Source organism: Melospiza melodia, chromosome 16 (assembly GCF_035770615.1).
Source record: "Melospiza melodia melodia isolate bMelMel2 chromosome 16, bMelMel2.pri, whole genome shotgun sequence".
Lineage (NCBI taxonomy): Eukaryota > Metazoa > Chordata > Aves > Passeriformes > Passerellidae > Melospiza > Melospiza melodia.
Genome location: NC_086209.1, coordinates 1,957,036 through 1,984,985, shown reverse-complemented (window position 1 = coordinate 1,984,985; position 27,950 = coordinate 1,957,036). Strand labels below are relative to the sequence as shown.

Here is a 27,950-nt window from a genome sequence, read left to right as displayed (position 1 = left end):
TAACAAAACGAAGACGAAATGAAGGAGGATTTAACCCAGTTTTGACTCTTTAACCAAACAAAGAGGAAATGAAGGGGGATTTAACCCAATTTTGACTCTTTAACCAAACAAAGAGGAAATGAAGGGGGATTTAACCCCAATTTTGACTCTTTAACCAAACAAAGAGGAAATGAAGGGGGATTTAACCCCAATTTTGACTCTTTAACCAAACAAAGAGGAAACGGGGTGTGATTTCACTGTGTTTTGCTCCTCTCCCTCTGCAGCTCTGATGCTCCTCCGGCACCTGAGGATTTCCTGCCCTGGCCTCAGCTCAGGGCTTCACCCAGGTCCTTCAGGCTTCCTGTTTTGCTCTCGGAGCTTTCATTTCACCCACAAATCATTTCCTGTTCTGAGCTCCCCGTGGCCGATCCCCTCCGTTTCTGCTCCTCTCAGGGTAAATCTTTGCCCTCCCCTCCCTTTCCCAAGGTGTTTTTCCCTTTTCCCAGGGGTATGGGTGGGTGATGGGGAAGCTCAGGAGCTTTCCCTGGCATTTTTGGCTCTCTCAGGTTGTCTCTGGATGCTGGGATGTGCTGGGGCTGTGCTTCTGCTCTGCTACTGGCAGCTTTTCCATTCCAGCCACGGGAGGTGTGGAGCCTCCCGAATTAACTCATCCAGCAGCACGGAGCCCTCTATTACTCTGCCTTTCCATCATTTCCCTGCAGTTCAAGTGCTGCTGTAAATGAATTAGTGTTGGGAAATGGGTGTGGGGAGGGAGATGCCATTGGAGAGGCTGCAAACCTGACAGGAATGGAGGAGCCAGGGTAGCCCAGAAAGGTTCAAAGGGATGTGGTGCTGACAGAATCATTTTAGCTGCAAATCACATTTTATTTTGAGGGGGGTCACAGGCATGGTAGGAATGTTTAATAATTGGGGATGTGATTCTAAGCTCGTTAAATGTGTGGCTGAGCTGAGGGAGTAACTGGGAGGGAGTTGTTGAGGAGTTCATTGCTTTCAGTTCACTGCGGAGCCACAAATTCAACGACAAATTCCTTCTCCCAAACATTCCCAGTGCCTGTTATTATTATTATTATTATTATTATTATTATTATTATTATTATTATTATTATTATTACCCAGCAGTCTGTATTTTTATTTACCCCTGGTTCTCACTCAAATATTTGCAAAACCCGATGTTTCAGTTGTAGCCCCTTGGTTTTTCCCCTCCCCATGCAGCTCAGAGGCTGTCAAAGGTGGTGGGTGCTGGATTAATCCTCCTTCCAAACATTCCCAGTGCCTGTTGTAAATATTATTTTATTTTATTTTATTTTATTTTATTTTATTTTATTTTATTTTATTTTATTTTATTTTATTTTATTTTATTTTATTTTATTTTATATTTTATTTTATTTTATTTTATTTTATTTTATTTTATTTTATTTTATTTTATTTTATTTTAATTTTCCTGCAGTCTTTATTTTTATTTACCCCTGGTTCTCTCTCAAATATTTACAAAACCCTATGTCTCCCCTCCCCATGCAGCTCAGGGGCTGTGAAAAGATGGCTGGTGGTCTCCAGGTGTTTATCCAGGCCTTGGATTGCTGGGAATCCTGATGTTGCTGGGTCTGCTGAGAATGGAGAAGCAACCCAATAACATCTGGAAGGGTTATATACCCCAATACCCCCATGGTAGGGGTTGTATACCCCAATACCCCCATGAAAGGGGTTATATACCCCAACACCCCATGGCAGGGGTTGTATACCCCAATACCCCCATGGTAAGTGTTATATACCCCAGTACCCCGTGGCAGGGGTTATATACCCCAATACCCAATGGTAGGGGTTATATACCCCAATGCCCCGTGGCAGGGGTTATATACCCCAACACCCCATGGTAGGGTTTATATACCCCAATACCCCCATGGCAGGGTTTATATACCCCAATACCCCATGGTAGGGGTTATATACCCCAATAGCCCCATGCTAGGGGTTATATACTCCAATACCCAATGGTAGGGGTTAGATACCCCAAAACCCCCATGGTAGGGGTTATATACCCCAATGCCCCCATGCTAGGTTTTATATACTCCAATACCCCATGGCAGGGTTTATATACCCCAATACCCCCATGGTAGGGGTTATATACCCCAATACCCCCATGGTAGGGGTTATATACCCCAATACCCCCATGGTAGGGGTTATATACCCCAGTGCCCCCATGGCAGGGGTTATATACCCCAATACCCCCATGGCAGGGGTTATATACCCCAATACCTCCATGGTAGGGGTTATATACCCCAATACCCCCATGGTAGGGGTTATATACCCCAATACCCAATGGCAGGGGTTATATACCCCAATACCCCATGGCAGGGGTTATATACTCCAATACCCCATGGTAGGGGTTGTATACCCCAATAGCCCCATGGTAGGGATGGGAAGGAGAGGAGCTTTAGGGTGTCTTCCAACCCATCTCCTTGAGAGCTGGGAGTGCCAGAATTCCCGAGTGGTTTCGGTTGGAAGGGACCTTGCAGCCCATCCCATCCCCCCTGCCATGGGCAGGGAACCTTCCAGAGCCCAGGGTGCTCCAGCACTCCCAGGGATGGGGCAGCTGGAGCTTGTGTGGATCCTCTCTCCATCCTGGCTGTGTTTGGCAGGGAGATGTCCCCATGTCCCAGATGCTGAGGAGATGCTGAGGGGTTTCCTTCCCTCCTGGATCATCCATCTCTGACTTGGGGAAGCCAGGATGGCCAAAGACCTGACCTGGCCGATACCCGAGCGTGGCTGAGCAGTCACAGTGGCTGGACTTGATTTTGGGGTCCTTTTCCAAGCCTGTTCCATGATTCCCTGGAGGTGCATGGACACAGCTCCCAGGGAAGGCCCAGGAGCTCTGGAGCTGTTTGCAGCAGCCCATCTGGCCATGGGGACAGAGCTCCTCAACAGACAACTCCATCAGGGATTTAAAGATTGGATTTACTGAAGGAGGGATTATGGAGGGCTGGAGTCAGCAGGAATTTGTGCCTTTAGGGTGACATTAAGGTTTTGGGCAAGTGCAGCTTGGATCAGGTTCTCCCTTTCTGCTGCTGGGGCTGGCAGAGCATCGTTAATGTTGGAATAATGAGAGTTTTTATTAATGGGAATGTTCCAGAGGCTTTGGCAACACGCCTGGGGTTTCACAAACGTGAAAATAAATGGGAGAAAGAGCAGCTTCCCAGTTTTACATCCAGAGCAAATGAAGTACAGCATGGCTGGCAGGAAAAATCCCAATGCAGATACCAGATATGCAGTGACCCTTCATTATCTCACATTTCCCACACACGGGGAGATCAGGAGCTCCCACCACACCTGAGAATTCCTTTAGCAGGTGAGTCTGGCTCCTGCAACTGCTTTGGCTCCTCAGGAATTCAGAGTAGGAGATACCTCCTGGATTTTCAGTCTTTTCCCTCTCATTTGACATCCCATGGGATTTTAAATATTAGTGTATTTTTGCCCACCTCCCCCTGGGAGGCAGAGAGAGAACCCGGCTCTCCTTCCTGTGATTCCCAGCCTGCATTCCTGCCCCCATCACTCCCCCTTTGCTGTGATGCCCTTTAGCCCAGCAGCTCTTTGCCTTCCCAGATGTATTTTTAGACTGCAGCCTCCTCTCCTTTCACCTTCCTGCAGGCAGGATGAGCAGGGTGAGCAGGGTGACCCCTCCACATCCTCCTCTGCTGATGCCAGGGCACAGGAATGGCTCCCACTGCCAGAGGGCAGGGATGGATGGGATGTTGGGAATTGGGAATTGTTCCCTGAAAGGAAACAATTCAGCTGTGGCTGCCCCTGGATCCCTGGCAGTGCCCAAGGCCAGGCTGGATGGGGCTGGGAGCAGCCTGGATGGTGGAAAGCATTGGAACAAAATGGGCTTTAAGGTGCCTTCCATCCCAAACCATTCCTTGAGTCTCTGATTGTCCCTTCCCCTCACCAGGCCTGGAGCCTCCTCCTTGCCCCCTCCTGGCTCCTTGCATGCAGAATTATCCAGAATTATCCCTCTCACCCCTCAGATGGGACCCCCTCAGCAGCTGGAATTCAATACAGGCTTTCCCTGGCACCAGCAAACGCCGACACAGCAGATCCAGCCCTGCTGAAGCTCCAGCTGCCTTGACCAAAACATCATGAATATTCATGAGGCGATTAATTAACGTATCCCTGCTTTAATAGCTCCTCACGAAATTCTGTGCCATCCCAGGGGCTGGCACCCGGCTGGAAGTGTCACTTCAAGGTATTTTGGAACAACCTGGCCAGGGGTGAGCACGTCTGAGGACTGCAGTGACCCCAATCAGCTCCCCATGGCTTTAAGGGTGATTAGTACCCATAATTAGAAATTCTCCAGGAGGGTCAGGCTGTGCTGCAGAGCTGGGATGGTGCAGGGAGGAATTTCCAGCTGTGGGATATTCCAAGTTCAGCAGCCTCCGTTGTTCTCTGCACTTACACGAAGCTTAGTGGCAAAACTTCACCTCGTGTGGCTGGAGATGATGGAAACATTTGTATGGATGGAAACAACGTGGGAAATGCCAGGAGTGTTTCCTGCCTGTCCATTTTCCTTCCCTGCCAGGACATGGGATGCTGGGTTACCCAGATTATCCACACTGCCTCCAGAGGGATTTCTGGGCTGGGCTTATGGAAGACTTTCTGGGGTTTCTCTGAGCATTCCCAGTCTGGAGTGAGGAGAGCTTTGAGATCCCAGCAGGATGGGGATTGCAGAGGGGATATCTGCACTGGGGGTGGGGTGGGTGCTGGATTTATCCCAAATCCTTACCTCCAGTTGCTCACCCTTTCCCACCCAGCATTTCCCGCTCATTCCTGCAGAGTGCTGGAAGTGCCAACGCTCTGAATAATCCCAAAGCCATTAGAGGAGAGCAGGGACAGCAGCTCCTTCAAGGGCTGTTAAACACAGGGCTGTGCATCCAGCCTGCAGCTCCTGGAGCTGCTGGATCATGGGATCCTGGAGCTGCCAGGGAATCCTGAAGGCACCAGAACTCCTGGGTTTGGCACCAGAACTCCAAGGGCTTGCTTTTGATCCCAAGCATCTGCCACTGGCCACTGTCAAAACTCATCCCCCAAAACTGCAGGAAAAGGTGAAGGGGTTCTGTAATGTGGAATTCAATGAGCAGTGCTGCACCAGGACTGGTTGAACATTGTTAATTGATGTGTTAATTACCTGTGGATATCTAGGTAAGCCTGGACTGTGAGCTTCCCTTGGAGAAGTTTTACAAGTGGATCTCCAGCAGCTTGGAGGAGAAGGAGACCTTCCTCAGTGCTTGTGGAAGCTGAACCGGTGCTTTGTGAACGTCCCCTCGGTGCAGTGGAAGGTAATTAATGAATTAATTAATTGATTAATGGCCTTGTCCCACTCAGAGCACTCTGAGCTTTTTACAGTCCCTGTCAGTGAAAGGTGAATAAATTCAGGCAGTGAATGAGGGTGGTGGGACAGGGTGAGGTGGCGTCTGGAGAGGGGAGCAGCAGGAGCTGGGTTTGGGTGCCTGGGGCGCAGCCGTCGATTGATCCACTGCCCATGGATACACAGAGCCAGGCTGGGAATAAAAACAATTTATCTCAATTCCATGAGTCTCTGGCCTGGGGAGATGAGGGTTGGTAACACTAGGGCAGGAGCCTGGTGATATCCCCTCATGAAGGAGTAAATACATCTGTGAATATAAAATGTTTTATATATGCATTATTTGTATGTGTATTTAACTCCACAACAGATGACTTTCAGTCCATTCCATAGAAAAACATGGGTTTTGGTTGGAAGGGACCTTAAGGACCATGGACAGGGACACGTCCCACTGTCCCCGGCTGCTCCGAGCCCCAGTGTCCAGCCTGGCCTTGGGCACTGCCAGGGATCCGGGATCAGCCACAGTTTCTATGGGAATGGGTGCCAGGGCATCCCCACCCTCATTATCAAACCCTTCTTCCTCGTGTCTAATTTAAATCGAGGAGTTTCTAATTTAAATCGAGGAGTTTCTTCACCTCTGGAATTTATCCCAGCTTTGTGTGACACATCAGGATGGCTCAGCACACAATCCTGGAGACCTGAGCAAGGAAAATCCCAGCCCAGCCCCAGTGTCTGTTTTGTCCCACACCCATCTTTCTCTGCCCCCTTCCATTATCTCATTCCACCTGTTGGACTCCCACTTTGGCCTCAGAGGGCCCTGATTTGAGCAGGGCTGCTGAAATGGCCTCAGCAAAGGGCTCTGGCCATCCCCACTGCACAGGGATGTATCAGAGTAGAGTGCCCCCAAGCAGGGAATAATGTGCTCTGACTCCATGATTCCAGCAGGCTGAACCAATGCTTTATTGAGCTATACTATATTACACTAATGCTACACTAAATTACATACTAAAGAGATACTATACCCTACTAAAAAGTTACTGTACTACTAAGGTACTAAAGAAAAACCCGTGACTGTCAGAGACAGGCAGGACACAGTTTTGACCTAACTGGCCAAAGAAGCCAAACACCCCTCACTGGTGTACAATTAACAAGTCCCTTTGGGCAAACAATCTCCATAACACATTCCACATGTGCCAAAACAACAGGAGCAGCAAGTAGAGATAAGAATTGTTTTCTCTTCTGTCACTGTAATACTTTGTGATAACCCTTTCACTAGGATTTTTCTCCAGAGGAGCTGGGAAGCCTCAGAAAAGAAATGTAAACAATAACTATCTGATGACTGTGGGATGTGGTCTGGAGATGGTTTACCAACAGGTGCATCTTTGATTGGTCTCATGTGCTTTGTTTTACTTGATGACCAATGATGGTCCAGCTGTGTCGAGGTTGTGAGTAGTCACAGGTTTTTATTATTCATTCTTTGTCGCAGACATCTTTTATGAAAAATCCTTTCTTTAGGATTTTTTCTCCTGAGAAGCTGGGAGGCCTCAGGAAAAAAATGTAAACAATGGTTGTCTGCTGCTGTGGAATGCAACAGGTGCATCTGGGATTGGCCCATGTTGGATGTTTGTAATTAATGGCCAATCACAGTCAGCTGGCTCGGACAGAGAGTCTGAGTCACAAGCTTTTGTTATTATTCTTTTTTTTTTTTCTATTCTTAGCTAGCCTTCTGATGAAATCCTTTCTTCTATTCTTTTAGTATAGTTTTAATATAATATATATCATAAAATAATAAATCAAGCCTTCTAAACATGGAGTCAGATCCTCGTCTCTTCCCTCATCCTCAGACCCCTGCGAACACTGTCACAATTATTTGCTAGCCTTCTGATGTCTCTTTTCTCTTTTCTTTAGTATAGTTTTAGTATTTAATTTTCTTTTAATATAATATATACAGTAAAATAATAAATCAGCCTTCTGAAACATTCTTCTGAGACAAGATTCTCATCTCTTTCCTCATCCTGGGGACCCTCAAACACCACCACACTCTTTTTCTCTCTGTGCTTCTCACTGGCTTGCCCAGGAAAAATCCCGAGAGAGAGGATTCCTGGTTTGCCCAGGGAAGATCCTGAGAGAGAGCCGTGCTTGCTGCAGCCTGTGAGGAGAGCAGCCCTGAGGATGCATCAGGACGGGCAGGAACGGGCCGAGGATGGGCTGCAGGAGGGGCTGGGCACCTTCCAAGGGCTGAGCCCTGCTGAGGCCGTGGCCGTGCTGGCGCTGCTGGAGGAGCACGAGGAGCCCCTGCTGAGCCACTCCGTGGCCTTTGCCGAGCACCTGGAACGGGAGCTGCGGGAGCTGGAGGAGGTAACGGAGCCATGGAAGTGCCCGGAAGGAGGGGATGAGGCTCTGGGCATCAGCTGCTCTGCCCTTTGCTGGGGGAGAAATCCTGGGAGGAAAGGGAAAGGGAAGGGGATGTTCTGGGAAGGGAAAGGAGGTTCAGGGAAAGTTCAGGGAAGGGAATGTTCCAGGAAGGTTCAGGGAAGGTTCCGGAAAGCTTCAGGGAAAGGAAGGTTCAGGGAAGGGAAGGGAAGGTTCCAGAAGGGAAGGTTTAGGAAGGTTTGGGAAGGGAAGGTTCCAAGAAGGCTCCAGGAAGGTTCCGGGAAAGGAAGGTTCCAGGAAGGGAAGGGAAGGTTCCAGAAGGGAAGGTTTAGGAAGGTTTGGGAAGGTTTGGGAAGGGAAGGTTCCAAGAAGGCTCCAGGAAGGTTCCGGGAAAGGAAGGTTCCAGGAAGGGAAGGTTCCAGGAATGTTCTGGGAAGGTTCCAGAAAGGAAGGTTTGGGAAGGTTTAGGGAAGGGAAGTTCAGGGAAGTTCTGGGAAGGGAAGGTTCAGGGAAAGGAAGGTTCCAGGAACATTCTGGGAAGGTTTGGGAAGGGAAGGTTTGGGAAGGGAAGGGAAGGTTTGGGAAGGGAAGGGAAGGTTTGGGAAGGGAAGGTTTGGGAAGGTTTGGGAAGGTTTGGGAAGGTTTGGGAAGGGAAGGGAAGGGAAGGGAAGGGAAGGGAAGGGAAGGGAAGGGAAGGGAAGGGAAGGGAAGGGAAGGGAAGGGAAGGGAAGGGAAGGGAAGGGAAGGGAAGGGAAGGGAAGGTTTGGGAAGGGAAGGTTTGGGAAGGGAAGGTTTGGGAAGGGAAGGGAAGGGAAGGGAAGGGAAGGGAAGGGAAGGGAAGGGAAGGGAAGGGAAGGTTTGGGAAGGGAAGGGAAGGTTTGGGAAGGGAAGGGAAGGTTTGGGAAGGTTTGGGAAGGTTTGGGAAGGGAAGGGAAGGGAAGGGAAGGGAAGGGAAGGGAAGGGAAGGGTAGGGAAGGGAAGGGAAGGGAAGGGAAGGGAAGGGAAGGGAAGGGAAGGGAAGGGAAGGGAAGGGAAGGGAAGGGAAGGGAAGGGAAGGGAAGGGAAGGGAAGGGAAGGGAAGGGTCTGACTGGTGGGTGCTCTGGGGCTGCCTGAGGAAGGGAAGGGACAAAAGAGGTCCCTACAGAAGGAACAGCAGGATCCAGGGAGAGTGAAAAGGGGAGAAAAACAAAACAGAGCTGGAAGGGGATTGAAAAGGAAAATATAAACCAGCAGGAAGGGCCACTGGAAAAGGCACAGGATATTTCCAGAATTTCTTGTGAGGGTGGGCAGGCCCTGGCACAGGTGCCCAGAGAAGCTGGGCTGCCCCTGGATCCCTGGAAATGTCCAAGGCCAGGTTGGATGGGGCTTGGGGCAGCCTGGGATGGTGGAAGGTGTTGGGACAAAATGGGCTTTAAGGTTCCTTCCATCCCAAACCGTTCCAGGATTCTGTGGTTTTCCATGGATTTGGAAGGGAAAGGGAGGAAATGAAACCAAGGAGCTCAAGGGTCCCCTGGAAAAGGATCCTTCAGTATCCCTGGCTCCCATCCCTGGCTGGCTGGAACTGGATGGGCTTTAAGGTCCTTTCCAACCCCAACCATTCCATGGCTTTTGACTTCTGAGCTTTACTGACTCCATTGGGGTTGCTGTCATTTATTGCATTTCTGCAGAGGAAATTTCTCCTTTAAGTGCTGGAACAAAAAAACCTATGCAAGCTGCTTTGAGCACTTATCTTCTGCTAAAATATCTGGGATTTTATGGTTGGTAGCCAAGGAAAAACAGGGGAAAAATAAGCCAAAGACTTAATATCTTAAGTCATACAAGAAACCACAAACCCTAAATTGAACCTCCTTTAGCTGCAGAGTCTGCTGTATTCCCATATATGATTTATTACACTTGGAAGTTAATCTGGAAGCCCAAACTCCTGAGGTTTGTTCCTGCCAGCTCCTGGCAAGGAATTCAGGCACTTTGTGACTGTTCCCAGCTGTAAAACACCCTGGGAGAGCAACAAATACATCTTTATTAAGTTTTTTTGAGATGAAAGGCACCGTTGAATACATTATTTTAATGCCCTCTAATGAATAAATGTGACTTCCCTCTAATACAAATTAATTAATGAGCATTTCCATTTCCGAGCCTTAATCTCCAATATTAAATGTTATTAATCCCAGCAAGTTGGACCAGCACATGCATCTATTTCAATATTTTCCCCACATCCCAGTGATAGCACCTTGGGCTTTCTCTCCCATATTAATCACCCTCCTCTCACCCAGCTGTTCTGGGAGTCACAGAAATCCCTGCACTGGCAGCAAGGAAAAGCTGATTTCTGCAAAGGGAAGGACGGCACGGCCGGGACACCGGGAGGCCAAAGGCTCTGATTTGGACATTGATATTCCTGCAGAATTCCAGGATCCCAGCACATGTGGAGCTGCAGGCAGCTCCCAGCAGCTCTGTGCTGGGGCTGGATGTTATTCCTGTTCCTGGAGCCTCTGGAGAGCCCCTTCCCACAGCCCTGTCCCATCAATGTCACCAGGGATGCTCCTCGGGGTGACAGCCTGAAGGAGTGGCAGGGACAGGCGTGGGGGAGGCTTCTGGCCCTAATTAAAGAGCAATTAATAAATGGGAAGCTCTGGGCAGAGCTGATGGGATGGGATGGGATGGGATGGGGTCCCTGGGTGTGGCAGGGAAGCAGAATGTGGAGTTGCTGCTTTTGGAGATGAGTGCCAGGGTTAGAGAGGCTGGGAGAGCTGGGAGTGTCCACCTGGAGAGGAGAGCTCAGAGCCCTGCCAGGGCCTGAAGGGGCTCCAGGAGAGCTGGGGAGGGACTGGGGACAAGGATGGAGGGACAGGGCACAGGGAATGGCTCCCAGTGTCAGAGGGCAGGGATGGATGGGGTATTGGGAATTGGGAATTGTTCCCTGGCAGGGTGGGCAGGCCCTGGCACAGGTGCCCAGAGCAGCTGTGGCTGCCCCTGGATCCCTGGAAATGTCCAAGGCCAGGCTGGGCACTGGGACACCCTGGGACAGTGGGAGGTGTCCCTGCCATGGGACAGCCACATTAGCAATTTCCTTGGCATGCCATTTACTTACAAAAATTTTCTCTGTGAAAGTGAACCCAGGTGCCAGTCTCCTGGCATTAATAAGGGACAGTATCTGCTCCGCTCAGTGAAGAGATGGCAGACATTGGAGATTGTCACTGGATCACAGAGAGGCTTGTCTTTCCAGGACAGATTAGCTGAACTGACAGCTCCGCCATTTGGGCAATTTGAAATTAAGAATGGGGTGGAATGGGAAGAGCTTAAAGGTCCCTTCCCACCCTAAACCAGACTGGGATTCTCTGAAATCTGATGGGATGGACACTCAGGTCCTCAGGACACTCCACCACTCGTGGAGGGGAGGGTTGGACACTCCCTCAGTAACACTCCCAGGACACACATCCAGCAGGGCTTGGCGGCCTCTCCAGAACCATGGAGATTTTTGTGCTCGTGGCCAGATTTTCCTGGACACTGCCCAGGAATTTGCTTGCTGGGGCAGCTGGAGGTGCCCTGAGGGTACACCTTGCCCAGGGCAGGGCTCTGTGTGCCCTGGGGACACGCAGGTGGCATTTGGCCAGGGTGGGACAGTGGCACTCCCACCAACACCCTGCAGGTTACAGCGACACCATCCCTGCTGTGCCTCAGGAGGGTGAGAGACAGGACAATTGACCCCAGCATGGTGACACATCCCTGCCCAGCTCTGAATCCCTGTGCTCCCGTTTCCCACAGGCCAACCTGCAGGCCATCCTCTCCTCGGAGCAGCAGCTGGCGCAGCTGATGGGCGCCCTGGACGAGGCCCTGGCCGAGGTGGACAGGCTGGAGCAGAGCCTGCAGGTGTGTGAGGAGCTGCTGGGCGCTGTGAGGCACAGGATGGACCACATCCACCAGGAGAGCTCCCTGCTGCAGCGCCTGGCCTCCAACAGGAGCAGGCTGATGGATGAGATCCTGCTCCTCACGGTGCGTGGGCTCGCGGCGACATTAATCTTCAGCCGGTGAATCGGCTGGGGAACACTTCCAGGGAATTTTAAACGCTGAGAGCTCTGATTGTCTGCAAGGGCACTGGGAAATGGGGATGGTGCTGCAAGCCCAGAGAAAGGCTGGGATGAGCAGGACCCTCACCATGGCCCAGAGGGGGCTCTGAAAGGCCTTTCCCAGGGCAGGATTGGAATGACAAAGCTGGGTAAATAATCCTGACCTGGGAATACAAACCCAACAATTAACAAGCTAATTAATTAATTAGAAGCAGAGCTTGCAACACCAGGCCTTCCTCGGCCACCACTGCAGCTGTTCCTGGGCAGAACATTGGTTTTCATGGGGGACTTCCATGGATTTCCTGATGGACACAGCAGCTGCTGCTGAGGGCAGCCCTGGGCTGTTCCAGCCAGCAGCATTCCCAGTGGGATGGGATGGGAAGGGATGGTAAGGGAAAGGATGGGAGGGGAAGGGATGAGAAGGGATGGGAGGGGATGCAATGGCAGGGATGAGGGGCTGGCTGTGTTTAGCTGTGTTTAGCCATGCTCTGGCTGTGTTTAGCTGTGTTTATCTGTGCTCTGGCTGTGTTTAGCTGTGTTTAGCTGTGTTTAGCTGTGTTTAGCTGTGTTTAGCCGTGCTCTGGCTGTGTTTGGCTGTGTTTAGTTGTGTTTGGCTGTGTTTGGCTGTTTAGTTGTGTTTGGCTGTGTTTATCTGTGTTTAGCTGTGTTTAGCCATGCTCTGGCTGTGTTTGGCTGTGCTCTGGATGTGTTTAGCTGTGTTTAGCCATGCTCTGGCTGTGTTTGGCTGTGTTTATCTGTGTTTAGCTGTGTTTGGCTGTGTTTAGCTGTGTTTAGCCATGCTCTGGCTGTGTTTGGCTGTGTTTATCTGTGTTTAGCTGTGTTTGGCTGTGTTTAGCTGTGTTTAGCCATGCTCTCTGGCTGTGTTTGGCTGTGTTTAGTTGTGTTTAGCTGTGTTTAGCAGTGCTCTCTGGCAGTATGTGAGTTGTGCTCTGTATTTAGCTGTGTTTATCTGTGCTCTGGCTGTGTTTGGCTGTGCTCTGGCTGTGTTTATCTGTGCTCTGGCTGTGTTTAGCTGTGTTTGGCTGTGTTTGGCTGTGTTTAGCTGTGTTTGGCTGTGTTTAGCTGTGTTTAGCCATGCTCTGGCTGTGTTTAGCCATGCTCTGTCTGTGTTTAGCTGTGTTTAGCCATGCTCTGGCTGTGCTCTGGCTGTGTTTATCTGTGCTCTGGCTGTGTTTGGCTGTGTTTAGCCATGCTCTGGCTGTGTTTGGCTGTGTTTAGTTGTGTTTAGCTGTGTTTAGCTGTGTTTAGCTGTGCTCTCTGCCTGTATGTGATTTGTGCTCTGTGTTTATCCGTGCTCTGGCTGTGTTTAGCTGTGTTTGGCTGTGCTCTGGCTGTGTTTAGCTGTGTTTAGCCATGCTCTGGCTGTGTTTAGCCATGCTCTGGCTGTGTCTATCTGTGTTTGGCTGTGTTTAGCCATGCTCTGGCTGTGTTTGGCTGTGTTTAGCTGTGCTCTGGCTGTGTTTGGCTGTGTTTAGCCATGCTCTGGCTGTGTCTATCTGTGTTTGGCTGTGTTTAGCCATGCTCTGGCTGTGTTTATCTGTGCTCTGGCTGTGTTTATCTGTGCTCTGGCTGTGTTTATCTGTGTTTGGCTGTGTTTATCAGTGCTCTGGCTGTGTTTGGCTGTGTTTAGCCATGCTCTGGCTGTGTTTAGCCATGCTCTGGCTGTGTTTAGCCATGCTCTGGCTGTGTTTGGCTGTGTTTGGCCATGCTCTGGCTGTGTCTATCTGTGTTTGGCTGTGTTTCAGACCCAGCTGCAGCTGAGCAGGGAGCACTGTGCTGCCCTGAGCAGGGCAGACCTGTCCAGCCCTGCGGCCATTGAGGCCTGCACGGCCGCAGCCCAGGCTCTGTCCTCCTGCATGGAGCTCCCCATCCAGCCCTGTGAGTAGGAGCTGGGATTCCTCCTGACAGGGGTGGGCACCTCCTGGAGCTCGGGAAGGAGCTGGGGAAGCTGTGGCTGGAAATCCTGGTCAGGGCTGTCTGTGGAAAACAGCAGCTCATTGTGGCAGGATGGGGGAGTTTCTGGATCCCTGGAAGTGTGCAGGGACTTGATCCTGGCAGGAAATCCCAAGTTTTCCTTGTGGTGAGACTGGGTGTGTCTCCTTGGCTGAGGCTGGACTCATGGATGATTTTTATTTTTTTAATTTTATTTTCCACTCCTTGTCTGTATTTCCTTGGGTGTCGCAGACATATTTTCATTAAAAATCTTTCCTTAGGATTTTTCCTCCTGAGAAGCTGCGAGGCCTCAGGAACAAAATGTAAACATTGATTATCTGCTGCTGTGGAATGCAACAGGTGCCTCTGGGATTGGTCTCATGTGGTTGTTTCTAATTAATGGCCAATCACAGTCAGCTGGCTCTCTCTCTGTCCGAGCCACAAACCTTTGCTATTCATTCTTTTCTATTCTTAGCCAGCCTTCTGATGAGAACTTTTTCTTCTATTCTTTTAGTATAGTTTTAATGTAATATATATTACAAAATAATAAATCAAGCCTTCTGAAATATGGAGTCAACATTCTCATCTCTTCCCTCATCTGAAAACTCCTGTGAACACCGTCACACTTGGTACCACAGGAAAGCTTTTGCTCCTTCATCAGCTTTCGGGTGGATTTATCTCAAGACTTCTATCTGAGTTCCCAGTTTTCTGAAGGGTGTGGGTCTGCAGCTCCCCCAGATCCCCCCAAATCCCAAAATATCCTTTTTTTCCCCGAGGTTACCGGAAGCTGCAGGCAGTGGCTGAGCAGCTGATCCTGTTTGAAACCCTCAAGCAGAACTTCGAGAGCTCCTTCATCAGCCACATCACCAACATCTTCGAGCTGCAGGTGGGCTCCACTCTTCCCTAAAATCCTGGGAAATTGGAATATTCTGGGGAGGTGGGGCCAGTGGTGCAGGAGATGCTGCTGTGACAGGATTGTCCCAAATTGTCTCTCCAAAGAGATCTCCCCACATACCTTCCCCTTGCCGTTGTCCCTCAGTCCTCAGGTTAATTTTCCAGGGATGTATGAGCAATCCATGTTCCCAAAATCCCTCTGGTGGCATTCCTTAAATCCTCAGGCCTGGAGATTTTTTGTTTGGCTTTTCTTATTTTATTCTCAGGCATGTTGATCTGTTTGTAACCCAAGGTAAACCCCAATCCTGTGATCCTTTGATTAACATCTTCCAGCGCTGATGTGGCAGTTTGAAAGATTTGATGGACAAGATCCCTGTGGGCAGGAATTCCAGAGATTTCCTTCTGTGGAAAGGAGCAATTCCCAAATCCTTACTTCCTCAAATCCTTGGTGTTTGGTTTCAGGCAGTGGTTCTGAGAAGGGAGCTGGGAAGGAGCTGTGGGGTTTCCATCCTTGGAGATTTGCAGGCCTTGGCTGGGCACACCCCTGAGCCAACTTTTCCATCTGGATCTGCTCTGAACCTGCCCCACTCCCATCCCACCTGCACAACCCTGCGGGTGCAGTGTCCCAGCACGTTTTCCAGGCTGTTTGATGTGAATTTATTCTCTCATTTCTCTCCCTTCAGGGCGATTCCCAGGTCCCTGCTCTTGGTGGCACCGTGGCTGCCCCAGGGCACAGACCCCACCACGAGGAGCTGCTGCCCTTCACCCCCCTGATGGCCTGGCTGAGGAGCTCCAACCCTGCTCTGTTCTGGGACCTCTCCAAGGTAGGGCTGAGACCCTCAGCAGGCACTGCAGACCTTCCCTGGGAGCAGCAGGTCCAGTGGGGAGCTCCTGGTGGGACCTGAGCCGTGAGACACCTGAGATTCCAGAGCTTCTGGGGATGTCTGGCCAGCCTGGGGCTCTGTGCCCAGCAGGAACCTGGCGGTGTGATGGTGTGCACAGGGGTCTGAGGGTGAGGGAAGCGACGAGGATCTGACTCCATGTTTCAGAAGGCTTAATTTATCGTTTTATTATATATATTACATTAAAACTATACTAAAAGAATAGAAGAAAGGATTTCATCAGAAGGCTGGCTAAGAATAGGAAAAAAAAAAGAATGATAACAAAAGCTTGTGACTCAGACTCTCTGTCCGAGCCAGCTGACTGTGATTGGCCATTAATTAGAAACAACCATATGAGACCAATCACAGATGCACCTGTTGCATTCCACAGCAGCAGAAAACCATTGTTTGCATTTTGTTCCTGAGGCCTCATCTTCTCAGCAGAAAAAATCCTAAGGAAAAGGTTTTCCATAAAAGATTTCTGCAACAGAGGGGTGCCAGGATAATGCTGAAGTGAATGATCTGAAATGCCCAAATCTTCACTTTTTGCTCTTACCTGGCCTTTCCTCCCCATTCCAGGTGTACTCCCAGAACTTTGGCAGGCTCTACGAGCGGGAAATCAGAGCCCTTTTCGAGCAGGCCAAGATCTCCCTGTCAGGAAGAAGAAAAGGAAGTGAGTGGTTCAAAATGTGCCCTCGGTGCTGCTGGGCAGGGTTGGGCACCCAGGGATGGGGACAGTCCCCTCCAGCACAGGTGTCATCCCCAGGTGTGCTCCAGCACTTTGTGTCCTGGCTCTGCAGGTGGCAGTGGGAAAATCCAGCTCTGCTCCACTCCAGGCAGTGCTGGGGAGAGCCTCAGCTCCATGAACTCCCCACTTTTGTTTGGCTGCTCCTCAGAGCTGGAGCTTTTCTGTCCTTCCCTGTGCAGGGCTCAGGAATGACACAGTGGTGGCTGGGATCCTGTTCCAAGCAGCCACGGGAGAGAGAAGGGATGTAGAAAAGCCTGAAAAACAAAACCCAGGCTCTCAAAGATTCCCACTCCACCATTATCTCCTGAAAAAACCCCACCACGTTTTCTCTTCCCTTGCCTGCCCCTGCTCCAAGGGCTGGAGCTCCTCTCCCGTGAGGACCGGAGGGGTCTGGGGTTGTTCAGCCTGGAGGAGGCTCCAGGAACACCCTGTAATTCCCCCATCCCTGGAAATGTTCCAGACCATGTCAGACAGGCTTGGAGCAACCTGGGATAGTGAGTGGAAGGTGTTCCTGCCCATAGCACAGATAGCATGAGGTGATTTTCTGGTTACCCCCAGCCCAAAGCATTCCTGGATTTTAGGATTCTCTAAAGCCCGGTCCATCTTTCATGCAGGATTCCCCAGACACTTTCCCCTGCACAGGGAAGCCTGTCCCAGGAGACAGAGGGAATTCACAGCAATATTTATGGAATGATTTCACAGCGAGCTGACTGCCAGGCCCTGCTGTCCCAAGGTGCTCATTTCCACCCAGATCGCTGGGTCTGACTCAAAATATTCCAGTCAGGTGTTTCTGAAGATAAAAAGAGAAACTGATCTGTCTTCTCTGGAAATTTTTTATGGCCCGCAAGTCACATTTTCCCTCAGCAAAACAAAGGGCTGTAATGGAAATTTCCAGGCCAGTTTGGCCCAGTTTGAAGGTCAGGCTGGTTTGTTTTGTCCATCAGAGTCAGCACTTCCAGCCCGGCACTTCCTTCAGCACCGGTGCCCAGATCCCAAGCCAGGGGATGGAGCTGAAGGAAGGGAATGGGGTTGGTGGCTCCCACTTTTGGGGTTCCTCACACCTAAAACGTCCCCACCACCCCCTCCAGCATTGCTGCCCCTGGGAAAGACACTCAGTTCTGGGAAAACAGGGATCTCAAACCCTGGGGTCAAGGCAGGATGGGGAGTGCTGACACAAATACCTGCACAGCAGTCTGGGGGAAAAAAGGAGGAAAGTTTCACCTAAATAGTCCTAATGGCACCTAAATGGGCACCACTGGACCATTTATGGGAATAAAGTTGTTAAATTAAACAAAAGGTGGTGCAGGGCATGTGTCTGCAGGGCATGCAGCCAGTCTGCCCCATCCCCTTACATGAACATTAAACTGTAAAACAGTATTTTACCAATCTTTAAATCCTACACGAATCTATAAACCCCAGGAGGGATTAAACCCCAGGAGAAAACCCTTGGAAGGCTACAAGGAGTTCCTGCTCCAGTAGAAATCATCCCAAAGTGTCTGCCCAGCGCTGGGGCTGCTCCACGGGCAGGACAGGGTGAATTCTGTTGTCCTGGGATGTCCCCGCTCTGCTCCAGAGGGTGAGGACAGGTCTGGGACAGGCAGGAAGCCCCAGGGGCTGTTCAGCCCATCCTTGATGCGAGCAGAGCATTGGAACAACCTCACAGTTCGTGAGAAAAGGGGGAATTTTTAGCAGTTTGTGCCACAGAGGCAGTGGCACCTTCCCTGGGGCAGGCGTTGTCTCTCAGTGCTATCGCTGCAGCAGAGCAGGGGGACAGCAGGGGAAGGTGACCCTGCCCAGCCCCAGGACAGGCCACAATTCCTGTTCTGGCTCTCAGGGTGCTGCTCACGCTGTCCCAGGGCTGTCCCTGCTCCCAGATCCTCCTGCTGCAGCAGCATTCCTGCAGAGATGGCTGAGCCACCGGGGATGGTTGGCAGGGCAGGAATGGCTCTGCTGAACTTCTGCAGGAACCTCAGCCAAGGGCCTTCCTGCTCATGGATGGAGCCTGGGCTGGGAGGAAACCTGCCCCAAAACACCCCTCATCCCTGATGGAAAGATCCCTCGTCCCTGCCCCAAAACATCCCTCATTCCTGCCCCAAAACACCCCTCATCCCTGCCCTAAAACATCCTCATCTCTGCCCCAAAACACCCCTCATCCCTGATGGAAAATATCCCTCATTCCTGCCCCAAAACACCCCTCATCCCTGATGGAAAGATCCCTCGTCCCTGCCCCAAAACATCCCTCATTCCTGCCCCAAAACACCCCTCATCCCTGCCCTAAAACATCCTCATCTCTGCCCCAAAACACCCCTCATCCCTGATGGAAAATATCCCTCATCCTGCTGTCAAAAATCCCTTATCCCTGCCCCAAAACTTCCCTCATCCTTGCCCCAAAACACCCCTCATCCCTACCCCAAAACACCCCTCATCCCTGATGGAAAGATTCCTCCTCCCGGCCCCAAAACATCCCTCATTCTTCCTGGAAAATATCCCTCATACTGCTGTCAAACTTCATTCATCCCTGTCCCAAAACATCCTCATCCCTGCCCCAAAACACCCCTCATCCCTGCTGGAAAACATCCCTCATCCTGCTGGAAAATATCCCTTATCCCTGCCCCAAAACTTCACTCATCCCTGCCCCAAAACTTTCCTCATCCTGCTGTCAAAAATCCCTTATCCCTGCCTCAAAACATCCCTCATCCCTGCTGGAAAAAAAATCTCTTATCCCTGCCCCAAAACACCCTTTATCCCTGCTGGAAAATATCCCCTATCCCTGCCATCAAAAATCCCTCATCCCTGCCCCAAAACATCCCTCATCCCTGCTGGAAAAAATTGCTCATCCCGCTGTCAAAAATCCCTTATCCCTGCCCCAAAACATGCCACATGCCTGCCCCAAAGCATCCCTCATCCCTGCTGTCAAACTTCCCTCATCCCTGCCCCAAAACATCCCTTATCCCTGCCCCAAAACTTCTCTCATCCCTGCTGGAAAATATCCCTCACCCTGCTGTCAAACACCCCTCATCCCTGCTGGATAATATTCCAGTCCAGGTCTCCAGGCCATTTCCTTTCTCCTGATTATCCCAGTAAATTTTTTGGGTTGATTCCCTGCCCCCATAAAGGATTTTATTTATGGCACCACCTGCTGATTTCTTGCCTTATGTGATGGGAGAGTGAGTTTAGAAGGCAACCTCGAGCTGTTTATAATTAATTAGGGGCCAGTAATTAAGTCCTTTCTCATTTTGCCATTCCATTTTCTGCAGGCTTGTTAAATTCTTTCCCATTTGCTGTTGGAAGATTTATTTTTTCCCGGTTTTGCCACTTCCCAGCTGGTGAAATTATAATGAAATGGTGAGGAAAAGGCCAGACAGCAGCTCCTTAATTTAGTCCTGGTTTTAGCAAGGCTGAGGTCGTGAGCAGGGCTGGCTCATCCCTCATCCCTGCTGAGCACAGAGCTCACAAATCCTTCCCAAAGGGAAAACCCTTCAGGAGTGGCTCAAATAAAGATATTTGAGATACTATGATTGATGGAGAGGTGACCTGACTGCCCCAGAACCTTTGGAATAGGGGAATGATTCCCATTTCTGGAAATAATTAGGAAATAATCTGGATGTTTCCCCACTGATTCCTTTCAGAGAGTAAAAGAATGTTTTTAAACACATCTTTCAAAGGATTTTTTTTCAACTTTTCCACTCAGGGCAAGCCCCCAGTGCTAAAACTGCCAGTGTTGGCGAAATGTATTTATTTCCAGGTGAAATATTTTTATTTTAAAAGGGCATTTTTTGAGAAAAAAGCCATTCCCACCTCCCCTGGATATTTTTTTATGGCAATTTACAATCGAAATTAAGCACCAAACAATTTTCCTGAGGCTTTTGCCGGTTTTTGTGTTGATCTCTTCTCTTATCCCCTGGGATTTTCCACAACCCAGCTGTCAGGAGTGAGCACAAGGCAGCAAAGGGATAAACACCCCAATCAGTGAAATCAAAAGGCAGTTTAATGAAACAAAAACAATGAAAAGGAGGGAGAAACAAGTGAGGAGGCAGGGAAAAAAAAATGGGATTTTTTTTTCTGAATTCCCCATTTATCTGAACGCAACAGGAAAAGACCAATTTATGAGGTCAGACATAAAAAGGGGCATTTAAGAGTTTGACTCTCCAGGAGTTCAGGCGCTGGAGAATGCCAGAGGGAGGAGGTTTGTGACATCCCACACCCCGTGCAGGTCTGCAGGAGAGGTGGGAGAAGCCAGCAGGGAGCAGGCAGCCGCGGTGGAGCCTCCCCAGGAGCAGGGACAGCCAGGAGGACGCCCTGGCCAGGGGCAGCATGAGCAGGGTAAGGGGCTCAGGGCTCCTCAGGGGCTCCTGTCCCTCCCTGGGCAGGGCTGAGGGGCTCCCTGTGCTCCCCACATCCCCTCAGGTGGGCACAGGGGTGCTCTGGTGTCCCCAGTGAGTCCCAGAGGGCTCCCAGACCAAAGGTGGTTTCTCAGCAGGTGTTGGAGCAGGTGCTGAGCGAGCTGCAGCCCCTCTGCACCTCGGAGCAGCAATTCCTGCAGGAATTCTTCTGCCTCGGCTGTGGCTCCGTGGAGCTGGAGGTGAGGGTGAGCACCGTGCTCTCTCCAGGCCCATTCTCCATTCTCTATTCTCCATTCTCCATTCTCCATTCTCCATTCTCCATTCTCCATTCTCCATTCTCCATTCTCCATGGGGTACCTGGGCTCTCCTGGGCTCCCATCCTCCAGGAACCAGCCGTGGGGAAGCTTCAGAGGAGGACGAAATGGAATTTAATTCACAGCTCCAGGAAAATCAGGGCTCTCCAAGCACTGAACAAGAGGCAGCAGAAATAAATCCGCAGCTCATTTTCCTGGCTGAGGGAGAGCAGATAAATCATCATTTGGTGGGTTTAGGTGGGATATTGGGGAGGAATTCCTCCCTGTGAGGGGGGAGGTGCTGGGATAGAATTCCCAGAGCAGCTGTGGCTGCTCCATCCCTGGAAGTGTCCCAGACCAGGTTGGACAGAGCTTGGAGCACCTGGGACAGTGGGAGGTGTCCCTGCCCAGGAGTTTGGGGCCCATCCCAAACCACTCTGGGATCCTTTGATGATTTCCACTCTAATCTTTTTTCAGGGATCTGCCACCAAGGCAGGAGAGCCCGCAGCAGCTCCAGAGGACCCTCCTTGCTCCAAGAGCCAGAGCCAGTACGTGAGGGATGGGATACAGACAGGACACAGGCTGGAGTGTCCCCTCCCAGCTAATTCCTGACCTTTCCCATGGTTTGGTTTGGTTTTTAAGGGCAGAAGAAGCCACAACCCAACTGCTGAGCGAGATCTTCAGCTGCCTGGAGCCGGAGCTGAGGGCATTTCTGGATGTCTGCGGCAAGGCTCAGCCCCTGGGCTGCCTGCAGGTCCTGGTGGCCCTGAGTGACTCCGTGCTGGGCACCCCGGGCCTTTCCTCGTCTCCCTCCTCGTCCTTCCTGCACTCCCTCCTGGGCAACGTGCTGCTCCTGGCCAAGAGCAACCTCAACAAATGCATCGTGAGTGTCCACGGTGGGAGGGAGCCCAACACACCTGAGGGGTGTTTGACTCTTCCAGAACCTTCCAAACACAGCCATGGAGGCTGGAGAAGACCTCCACAATCACCGAGTCCAAGCTGTGCCTGATGCCCAGCTTGTCCCCAGCCCGGAGCTCTGAGTGCCCATGCAGGTGTTCCTTGGACACCTTGCAGGGATGGGGACCCCAAAGCTCCCTGGGCAATGGCACAGCTCCGTGTCAGCCTCAAACAGGGAGTGTCACACCCCTTGGGCTTGCAGAGGGCATTGTAAATGGCAAAGCCCTCCCAAACCCCGTTCCTTGCCTTGTTTCCTGGCCTGTGCTCCTCCAAGCGAGGCCAGATCTGAGGGTGCCACCTCTGTGCCATTCTCAGGGGACCTTGTGCAAGGAGATGGAGGAGGCCAAGCCTGCCAGCAGGACCAGAGGGGGGATCCTGCCCTGTGTCAGCCGCTTCCAGGAGCTGGTGGCCCTCTCTGAGGAGATGTTCCAGACGTGCCAGCACCGGGGGGAGCTGGACAGGGCCCAGCTCAGGCTGGCCAGCAGCGTCCTCAGCAGCAGTGAGTGCCAGGGCTGGGTGTGCTGGGCAGGAAATGTCCCCCTGCAGCTGCAGGAGTGACCAGCTGGGCCACCAGGGCAGGGTGGGAGAGCTGCCTGTCCCTGGCACTGAAATCTCTCTGCACATCCCAGGTGTGGCAGGGTGGGAGCTGCCTGTCCCCTGAGCCTGCTCCTCAAACCCCTCTCCCTGAGCAAGGTCCTGGAGCACTAGGCACATTCTGGGTGTTCTGTCACAGGGGGATGGCCCCAGGGGTGACAGGGCTCAGCTTTGGATCCAGTTCCAACATCTCCTGCCCCACTGTGGAGGGAGAGCTCCTCATGGATCAATCTCATCTTACAAGGTCTTGGGAGCCAGAAAAATTCCAAAATTCCCCCAAAACTACCAAGGGGTGTTGGTAGGGAGAGAGGGGTTGGGAGAGCCCTCAGCTTCCTGTCAGTGGAAATATCCTGTTTTCCTGCCTGGAGAGGACCTGAGGGGCTGCAGAATTCCCAGCTCTGACCACAGATCAGGAGGTGGTGCAGAGGGGCAGCTCCCACCTGTGGGTGAGCCTGGGGTGACCCACTGATAAATCCATGGACGTGGACAACAATCCATGGACCATGCCAGGGTTCAGGAATGTTGGCAGGGGAGCAGGTCAGGCAGGGAATCGTGGATTTGTGTTATGATGACTCCCTCTGAAGTCAGAGGGTTCAAATGAGCCATCCCAAGGGCGCATCCCTCCTGAGAGCCTTGCAGGGGCTTCTCTCCACCCCTGACTCCCTCCTTCCTTCCCAGTCAGCAGCCTCTCCTCAGCCAACCTGAAGGTGAACACGGATATGGTGATGATGGAAAACTTCCACCACATCCACAACTTCCTGTGCCAAAGGAACATCCCCTGCCTGGAGGGCAAGAAGAGAGAGGCCAAGCAAAGGTGCAGGGAGCACATGGAGAAATACATCTCCACGTACGTGGGCAAGCCCCTGGAGAGGCTCAAGGTGAGCACAGGACCCCAAGGGCTCTTCCCAAAGCTCTGCATTAACTGGTGTGCAAATCTCCCTGCCCTGAATCCAGTCTGGGATTATATTACTTTGTTGTCACAGGATATGAGAGCACCTGAATTTCATTCTGCTCAGGGGTTCCCAAAATCCTGGCATTGCCTCCTCCAGCTCTGCCAGTCTGAGCACAGACACAAAGAGGTGTGAATAGTGCAGGAGCCCATTCCTGTTCCTTGGAAACAGTCTGTACATTTAGGAACTCTAAATCCTTAGGATTTAGGGTATTTCTCCACAGCCAAATTGCAGCAGGAATAGCCAAACAGATTCTTGGGCTGTATGAAGGGACAGGAGGATGAAGGAAGAGATTATTCCCTTGTTTCACAGCAGATGTGAAATGTCCTCTGCAGTGCTCCCTTCCCTGACCACTGCTGGGTCTGGCTGTGCAGTCCCACCTCAGCAGCACCACAGAATCCCAGGCTGGAAGGGATCCCCAAGGATCACCCAGGGCAAACTTCACTGCTTGGATGAGACTCTGTAGCTCCCTGTCCAGTGCTGGGACTCTGTCACATCCCTGGGCAGGTTTGATTTGCCATCCCAGCCTGTTCTCACTGGAAAACGTTCCTGATATCCAGACAATGTGCTCAGCCCTCCTTTCCTCCAGGGAAGCCTTTCCCAGTCCCTCTTCTGACAATCCAAACCATGCGTGGGTTTTTCCTTCTCCCGCTGCCTTGTCCTTGTGCCCATTTCCAAATGGTGAACCAAGACACGGGGGGCAGAATTCCAAAGCATTGCTGGGGAGCTTGGTCCCAGTTTGTTCCCAGTTTGCTCCCAGTTTGTTCCCAGCTTGCTCCCAGGTTTTTCCCAATTTGCTCCCAGTTTGTTCCCAGGTTTTTCCAAGTTTGTTCCCAGTTTGTTCCCAGTTTGCTCCCAGTTTTCTTCCAGTTTGCTCCCAGTTTGCTCCCAGTTTGTTCCCAGTTTGCTCCCAATTTGCTCCCACTTTGTTCTCAGTTTGCTCCCAATTTGTTCCCAGATTTTTCCAAGTTTGTTCCCAGTTTGCTCCCAGTTTGTTCCCAGTTTGTTCCCGATTTTCTCCCAGTTTGCTCCCATTTGTTCCCAGTTTGCTCCCAGTTTGTTCCTATTTTGCTCCCAGTTCGTTCCCAGTTTGCTCCCAGTTTGCTCCCAGCTTGTTCCCAGTTTATTCCCAGTTTGCTCCCAGCTTGCTCCCAGCTTGCTCCCAGTTTGTTCCCACTTTGCTCCCACTTTGCTCCCATCCCCACTCCAATTGCGTGCCTGCATCTGGCAGATCCCAGCTCTTTTTTCACAGCTGCCTGGGCTGATCCATCCAACCCTTCCCCAGTGGCTGCTTTGTTAACTGAGCTAAGAGCATCTGGCTCTGCTAACTCAAACAGACATTCCCCCCCTTCCCGAGGCTGCAGCTCTTCCGCTCCTTCCTCTCCCTAAAATGTCTCGCAGATGGAGCTCAGCTGGAATTATTTATGGGACCTGTTACTTCCAATTTGTTTCCAGTCCTTGCTGTCAAACATTTGTTGGCTTGGCTGGAAAATCAGTTCTGTGTCTTGTGCTACCTGAGCTCTGCTATGGCTTCAAATCCTCCCTTTTCCAAGGGAAAAGATAATTTCATTGCTCACAACAAAGTGAGTGGGGTATGACAGCACCTGAAAATCCTGGCATGGCCTTCTCCAGCTCTCCCAGTTTCTCTTCAGCAAGAGGAGGTGCAAAGAGGTGTAAGTGTTCACAGGGGTCTTAGGATGAGGGAAGAGATGAGGATCTGACTCCATGTTTCAGAAGGCTGATTTATTATTTTATGATATATATTATATTAAAACTATACTGAAAGAATAGAAGAAAGGATTTCATCACAAGGCTAGCTGAGAATAGAAAAAGAATGAAATGATAACAGAAGCTTGTGTCTGGGACAGAGTCTGAGCCAGCTGACTGTGATTGGCCATTAATTAGAAACAACCACATGAGACCAATCCCAGATGCACCTGTTGCATTCCACAGCAGCAGATAACCATTGGTTACATTTTGTTCCTGAGGCCTCCCAGCTTCTCAGGAGGAAAAATCCTAAGGAAAGGATTTTTCATAAAAGATGTCTGTGACAATGTAAGTAATATAGAGGCCAATTCCTGGTTCTTGGAAACAATTCCTACATTTGGGAACTCAAAGTCCTTGGGATTTAGGGTATTTCTTCACAGCCAAATTGCAGCAGGAATAGCCAAACAGATTCTTTGGATGTATGAAGAGGCAGGAGGATGAAGGAAGGGATTATTCCCTTGTTTTGCAGCAGATGTGGAGTTTCCTGTCCAGCTCTGGCAGAGATGTCAGGACAACTGAGAAAATTCAGGTTTTGCTTTACACCTCTGCAGGTTCTGGGATCCCCCTTCCCCACCTCTGGCTCCAGACCCTCTGTGGGGAGAAAACTGGGGAGAGAACCAAGGAACCGGAGGGATTTTCCAGCAGTCCCATTGCTCCATGGGCCTGCAACCCTTGTTAAACAGGGAGAGGAGAGAACCGTGAAATTCCCAATGTTCTGCTTTCCTGGAGGATAAAAATCTCCAGCACTCCATTAAACATCCTTAAATTCTTCATTTCAACTGAATTAGACATGGGAACTGAGGGCAGCGCTCAGGTGTCAGTCCTGGTGCAGGAATCCACCTCGGGATGGCTCCTCATGGGCTGTCCATGTTCCCTTCCCCTTCCCCTTCCCAAACCTTCCTTTCCCTTCCCAGCATTTCTTCGAGGGTGTCAAGGCCCGCCTGGCTCAGGGGGTGAAGGAAGAGGAGCTCAGTTTCCAGCTGGCCTACAGCAAGCAGGAACTGCGGAAAGTCATCGAAAAATATCCTGGCAAGGAAGTCAAAAGGGCCCTGGAGAGCCTCTACAGGACAATGCACAAACATCTGTCCCCTGAGGGAAACCTGCTGCCGGTAACTGGAGTGGGATGGGCGTGACACTGGGATGGTTGGGATTCAGGTTGGGTGGCTGCAGGGGCAGGGGAAGGAGCTGAGGTTTGCTTTTCCAGGTGGTATGGCAGGCCAAGGAGCAGGGGTTTTGCTTTTCCAGGTGGTATGGCAGGCCATGGAGCAGGGGTTTTGCTTTTCCAGGTGGTATGGCAGGCCAAGGAGCAGGGGTTTTGCTTTTCCAGGTGGTATGTCAGGCCAAGGAGCAGGTTTTTGCTTTTCCAGGTGGTGTGGCAGGCCATGGAGCAGGTTTTTGCTTTTCCAGGTGGCATGGCAGCCCATGGAGCAGGGTGTTTGGTTTTCCAGGTGGTGTGGCAGGCCATGGAGCAGGGATTCATCCGGCAGTACCAAGAGTTTGAGGAGCTCATCCAACGCTGCTATGCAGGAGCAGGGATTGCCCTGGATTTCACCATGGAGGACTTGCTGAGCTACTTCAACTCCATCACCATGGCCAACATGTAGAGAAATCACTCTCTGGATGTCGGGAGCAGCTCAGGAACCCTTGTCTGCAGCCACAGCTCCGAGGAGCTGAACACAAAACCATTCCCAAGTTGGATATTTGGGTTTCTACTCAGAACTTAATCCCAATTTCCAACCTGTTGGTCCTAGACTAAATCTCTCTTGGGGAAGTGGAGGTGTCAGACCCAAACCACAACTTCCCTGCTCCAGGAAACCATTTTGCCACCAGAAAATGACACTCCAAGCCTCAGATTTCCCCCTAAGTGAGCACTAGTGCCGCAAATCCTCAGCAAAACGATCACAATGGAAAAGTGTCTTCTCTCCAGGGACTTTCTCCTTTTCTGTGCTCGAATTTCAGTGAGCCTGAGCTAAACCAGAGGTCAAACCACATGGAAACACTGTGAGTGAGAGGTGTTCCCACATCCAGGTATCCCAACAGGCAGCGCTGCTCCTCGGCTCTGCACTGAAAGTCATCCAGCAGATGAAAGTCCAGAGCTGTAAATATTAATGAATTTATTGCTTTTAGCTCAGATTTACTCACATCTTAAGTGGAGTGGAGAAATGTGCAGTTCTAGAGATCCAAACTGATCCTGCAGGGAATTGCCTGCTTTTAACCCGTTTTTGTAGGAATTTTCCTACAGCAACTCACCAATATATTGTCATTCTGTAAATGTTGTCTCTGTTTCGTGGGGTGATCATGGGACTCACATGTTGTGTGTCACAACCTTCTTCCTAAACAACTGAAGAGTTTGAACTCCTTGATATTTGCCCCACAGGGCAAAGATTGTTTTATTTATTTTGCATGTTAGAAAATGATCTTGGAGGCAAGATTCCCTGTGCATTGCCAGAGAGGTGGGAGGCTGCTGTGGCTGCTTGGACAGCCCCTCTTCTCCAGGGATATCCTGGACTCTTCAGTGGGAGCTTTAAGCCAGCACATAAACCCAACTTTCACTTGTAAAGGGAAAAATCTAGATAATTTTTCTGGGGTTTTTCAAGCAGTTGGCCTTTGGGTGAAGGTCCACCTCTGCAGGGAGCAATGTTTAGAGCTCCTGTTTCCAACCTCATCCTTCCCTCCCTTTGTCCCGTGACGTGGCTGCTCCCAGCAGGAAGAGGACGGTCACAGGAAACCATTCAGCGCTGCCTTCCCAGCTCCTCGTCCCTCTGCAGGTAACAGGAATTTTGCA

At 50.9% G+C, this 27,950-nt stretch overlaps 1 protein-coding gene across 1 annotated transcript; it reads left to right on the top strand.

Annotated features, from left to right (window-relative positions):
• Positions 1-392: 392 nt before the first annotated feature.
• LOC134425902 (exocyst complex component 1-like) lies at positions 393-27,950 on the top strand. Its single transcript, XM_063170921.1, has 16 exons — positions 393-433; positions 5,188-5,324; positions 7,465-7,708; positions 11,484-11,711; positions 13,552-13,684; positions 14,515-14,624; positions 15,316-15,456; positions 16,093-16,186; positions 20,475-20,584; positions 20,742-20,843; positions 21,375-21,445; positions 21,540-21,780; positions 22,170-22,353; positions 23,127-23,326; positions 26,080-26,274; positions 26,614-27,950. Exons 3-16 carry the CDS (start codon positions 7,523-7,525, stop codon positions 26,767-26,769), a joined length of 2,151 nt encoding a protein of 716 aa, XP_063026991.1. The 5' UTR covers positions 393-433; positions 5,188-5,324; positions 7,465-7,522; the 3' UTR covers positions 26,770-27,950.